The 4,982-nt window shown below is 36.3% G+C and overlaps 1 protein-coding gene across 2 annotated transcripts in view; it reads right to left on the bottom strand.

The window, feature by feature from the left end:
* Nucleotides 1-935: 935 nt before the first annotated feature.
* The window catches only part of LOC107747934 (aminoacylase-1-like), a 10,056-nt gene continuing 6,009 nt past the window's right edge, over nucleotides 936-4,982 (bottom strand). The window contains exons 7-12 of one of the 2 annotated variants that reach the window (XM_016562547.1): nucleotides 3,391-3,480; nucleotides 3,027-3,083; nucleotides 2,857-2,930; nucleotides 1,539-1,588; nucleotides 1,308-1,452; nucleotides 936-1,161 (exon numbers count right to left, since the gene is read on the bottom strand). In XM_016562547.1, coding sequence (XP_016418033.1) covers nucleotides 1,048-1,161; nucleotides 1,308-1,452; nucleotides 1,539-1,588; nucleotides 2,857-2,930; nucleotides 3,027-3,083; nucleotides 3,391-3,480 — 530 coding nt within the window. In that variant the 3' untranslated portion in view covers nucleotides 936-1,047. The remainder of the gene's footprint in view (nucleotides 1,162-1,307; nucleotides 1,453-1,538; nucleotides 1,589-2,856; nucleotides 2,931-3,026; nucleotides 3,084-3,390; nucleotides 3,481-4,982) is intronic. The other variant, XM_016562545.1, reaches the window with a different exon arrangement.

Here is a 4,982-nt window from a genome sequence, read left to right as displayed (position 1 = left end):
CGTCCCGCCCCTCTCCTCAGCGGCATGTGCTCCGGTTGTATTGTAAACAATGGCGTCGTTAATATCGCTTATCAGTTTGAGCCCGATTGAGAAGCAGATGATATTATTGAAGAGGATCGTGCAGAATCTGTGCAAGCACGGCTTTTAATGGTAGGCCTATGTTTTTTGTTTGTTGTTGTCTCATACTTTTAGATACGCTGTTATTTGTAAATGCTACTGCTTATGTTAGCTTTTAATATACGGTTTTATCCTGATTAAAGCTTTAATACAGTACGCCAACTGCAAACCATGTGTAACTCTTCTCATAGCTATGTGAAAATAAGTGTATAATTGGAACAGTTCATTGTTGGAACTGAGTTGAATGAGAGAGAGAGAGAGAGAGAGATGCAGAGCAGGGGAACGCGAGGAATAGTATTAAGAACCGCTGCTTTAGAACATTGATTTTGAATCTTGTGAATCCATTAGAATCGTTAGAAGACAGAATCGCGATTCATATATGAATAGATTTTTACGGGCAGCTCTAGTTTTCTCTTCCTCTTCTCTATAGCAGCACAGCATGGCCTCGCCCCCTTTGCTGCATTTTCCCGAGAGCGGGGTTTATCAGGGTTTGTGATGTCATGATCACGGGAAGTAACTCGTTGTAGTCCCTACCAGCCGTTTTTGTAGGCATTAAACTGCCAGAATTTTAAAAGACGGTATCTCCGTTTGCATTGAACTTTCAGCTTCGTAACTTTGCAGATATTGTTTATGCTCAAACAGCAACATTACACACTAACTAATGTTAAAAAATTGAAAAATTTAACCACCCCTTTAAAATCGCCAAACATAAATCTTTGGTCAATGTAAAATTAAAAAGTGAGACCAAATGTGCAAGATGCCACATGCAACGGTTAGCATGATGTAAATCATAGCAGTTTCGAGAGCAAGTTCTGACGATAATTTCGATAATTCACCCCCGTATTTAAATGTAGGTGTCACTCCTGAATCTCTACAGTGTGTATGTGGCCATAGTCTCCTGGCAGACACATGAAATTACCAGATGTGAGATCAGGCCAGATGGAATTGTGTTTGGTGTGTAAAAATAAATCTGACCTGTGCAAAATCATATGTCACGTCCTCACCAGCTTCTTTACACCAGGCTTTTATCTTCTCTTCAAACTCCTGTACAGTGAACAGAATCGGTAGTGACACATGGCGAAAGAATCAGTTCAAAGCCAAATAATTTAATAAATAAAAAGAGACTTTCAAAGGGAGGGGGGTGTAACTGAACTCGTGTTCGGATCCCATGTAATGGTCCAGATACACACCTGCAGGTTAACGGTGGGCGGGATTCTCAAGTCAAAGCTGACATCCATTTCCACTGGAATCACGTTGTAAGCCACGCCCCCTTTCACCATGGTAATGTTAACAGTGGTGACATCACCCAGAGTAAAACACTCATTGGTGTTCAGCCTGGAAATCACACACAGGTGTAGTTTCACGTTTAACAGATCTCCTTTAACCAGATGTTCAGAACACAGATTGAGAATGAAGCTCACCGGTGTTTCTCTTTCTCTCTGAACTCCAGGAAGGAGTTTATAACTCGCTGCTGTGGACACAACACAGACAGATGCATCAGAAACAGGATAAAAATAGACTTCAGGATAAAATAAACTTCATGATTTTAGGTTAAAATGCATATAAGTTACTTGCAATTTAATATAAACAACCTTTTGCCTTCATTTGTTCATTTTAAATATTGCTGTTTTTTTTAATAGTACACATATTTAATGTAGTTTGTCAATTAATAGGAGAATAAACAAGAAAACTGCATGTACAACTATTATACATTTTGAAAGAGTTTTGTTTCTAATAGTTCAACGTCTGTTTGCTGTGCCCTCACAAATAAGAGAAGATATTACTTAATTTATAAGGATCTCACAAGATCCTTCAGAAATCATTCTGATATGCTGATTTGCTGTTCAAGAAACATTTCTGGGGGCGGATTCACGAACATCATCTTAAGAAATAAGTTAAGAATATTCTTAAGATAAATTCCACGAAGTTCGTAAGAATGTTTTTAAGTGCAATTCTTGAAAAATTAAAAAGGTTTCCTAAGAACATCTTAATTTTTTTCTTAAGAAGAATAAATGAATAAATGGCTGAAGACGCACTAATATTTGTACGATAATTTTGACCTCTGTACAATGTACAATAATAAAATCCCATATAGTACGATAATTTCAGAATTTCGTGACGCCTCAATTGATGGCAGTTGTAATCATATGGCTTCTATACTCATACACGAAATCGGCGCATCCAGTGTAGACAGCGTCACTGATTATAATGGGTTCTATAGTATTTTGCTCGCGTCCGGTGTAGACATGGTGTATAAATAAATAAATCATTCTTACTATTTGGGATTTAAGACAAGTCTGGGGCTATCCTAACTTTACGAAGTTATTTAGGATGATTTTTAAGAAGCTTCTTTTCAAGAATTTGAAATCGTCTTAAGATTTGTCTTATGAGCAATCTTAAGAAAAAAGATAAGAACATTCTTAAGAAGATTTTTTTGGGAATATAAAAAACAGAATTTTTTTCTTAATTTGAAAAATAAGAAGAAAATGGCAGTTAAGAAGACTTTTTCTTGAGAATGTTTCATGAATCCGGCCCCTGATTATTAGCAATGTTGAGAACAGTTGCACCGCCGGATATTTCGAATATTTCGAACTTCAGAATTGTTGAAGTAAAAAAAATGGCATTTATTTGAAATAGAAATCTTTTGCACCATTATAAATGTTTTTATTTTTGATCAAATTAATTTGTCCTTGCAGAAAATAAAAATGTTTGGCCACATTACATTCTGAACACACTCACTAGTTTCTCTGCTGCTGTGTTCTCCACAAACCTGGAACCATGACCTGGACTTCCTGGACAGCGGACTGTGATCCCTGCAGGACAGAGCACATGTTTGTTAACACACACCCACACACACACACACACACACACACAGAGTAAATGTGGCTACTGGCATATGTGATACTCACACCAGGGGTTCCTTTCTCCGTAGAAGACAGTATAGGCATTGGTTGGGTTTGCCAAACCTGTGAACAAATAAAACAGGCAAAAACTCTCTTTAATATTAGTGCATACATGTTTTAGTTTAAAAACTGAATTGTATGAAGATTGAATGGTACTGTATTGTATGTGAATGCTGCACTGTTTCACGGATGAGCTTAAGTATAAGGGAGCACAGTTTGTGTCTTTCTGTTCAGAGTAGTGCTAAAGCAGTTTAACCGTTTAATGAATTCACCCCTCACTCTGTTAAAATCAAGTCTAAAATTCTGAGAAAACCTGAGAATACTAAAGCAACTACAACAACTAGAAGACTGAATCTGCAGGTTTGTTTACCTTCATCAAGGGCAAAACCAATGTTCAGCTTTTGAAATTCAGGGTGCTTCACAAATGTCTCCATTCCTTTGTGACCACCGACCTCCTCATCTGTCAAAAACATTAAAAACACCATAAATTTGTAGGCAAAGTGGCTTTTATTGCAGAACTGGTCATAACGGATACAAAAGCACCAATGGATCTTTGTTACGCAATGTTTAATTAGCTACAAATGAAAATGAGGATGTGAGGGACAGACATAGTGTCTAGAGATAGGTTGTGTTATTGTCTTGGTGTCAATGAGCCAGTGAAAAACTGCTATTACATACATACTATATACTTAAAATTCTAGTATACAAATAAAACTCAGGAAAACATGTTTGTGAAAATTAGACATTGCATAAAACCAATGTGAAACGCCATTCAAAATCACATTTTACTTCCAGAAATGTTTTTAATGTTGTGCAATAATACGGAAAACTTGTATTAAAGTTAACTACAATTCAGGGTCAATTTTTACCACGTTGACTATCCACCTTATTTTTTAACACAGAAGTAAGCTGTTTTCTGTGAATGTGCGAGACATACGGTTCATTAGTCACTGTAGTGAAATAACGAGAAGAATAACAAAGTGCAGTAAACAGTAAAACTGTTTGCACTACAAACCAGTGTGTTTATAATTTAGACAATACATTAAAATAATATGGTAAGAAACACCAGTGTGCAATATCAAGCAGCAAAATGAGCTGTTTTATATAGCTAAAAATAGCTGGAAGTGGATGAGACCAGAAGCCACACATTACATTTACAAATTTCAAATTCAAAATTCAACCAAAATAAGGTAGATAAAAAAAAAATTGCACTGGCTAAAATGAAACTGGTTAAAATTACATTGACAGTACACATAAGTATTCATTTACAAATGATCATCACAAATTTGTTCTGCTTGTGTTCGTGAAACGAATTGAATTCAATGCAATAATCGGTTCTACAATCAATTTACGGAGAAATTTGTTCCGATTGTATTTCATGAATCTAGTCACATATTTTCACTTGACTAGAATTCTTGTAGACTTTTCATTTATGTTTTCAATTAAATATGCCGTAATCCAGAAATAAAGGTGAGATCACATTACCATGTTTGACAAATTTTCACAAATGGTGAAATCCAGTCATTTTAATAGAAATCCACATGATCAGGAGTTTTGTGTGAGGACGAAATATCCTCACACATATTTTGCATGTTTCAATTTTACTGACATAATGCTGCTTGGTTTGAAACTATTGAAAACAGTAAATGGATGATTTTCACCTGCAAACTATTGTTAATGCGATGCAGCTTAAAGGGGTCATGAACTGAGAAACCAAAATTGTCTTGATCTATTGACATATAAGAGGTCATTGTGCTATAAAAACATCAAGTAAGTTTCACAACTCAAAACTTTATCGGTAGTATAAAACAGATATTGAAACCAGGCCAAAACGACAGCTTGTGGAATGTTCTAATCTATGATGTAATAGTGTGGATAAGCACCGCCTCCGCAGAAGAAGATCAACGCCTGCTTCTACATCGCTGCCAGCTCAGCCCCGCCCCCCGATTCTACCTCGCTGCC

This window comes from Sinocyclocheilus rhinocerous, unplaced genomic scaffold (assembly GCF_001515625.1).
Source record: "Sinocyclocheilus rhinocerous isolate Xijiao unplaced genomic scaffold, SAMN03320098_v1.1 scaffold1191, whole genome shotgun sequence".
In the NCBI taxonomy this organism is placed as follows: domain Eukaryota; kingdom Metazoa; phylum Chordata; class Actinopteri; order Cypriniformes; family Cyprinidae; genus Sinocyclocheilus; species Sinocyclocheilus rhinocerous.
Note: the sequence above shows the minus strand (reverse complement) of the source record. Positions and strands in the feature narration are given on the sequence as shown.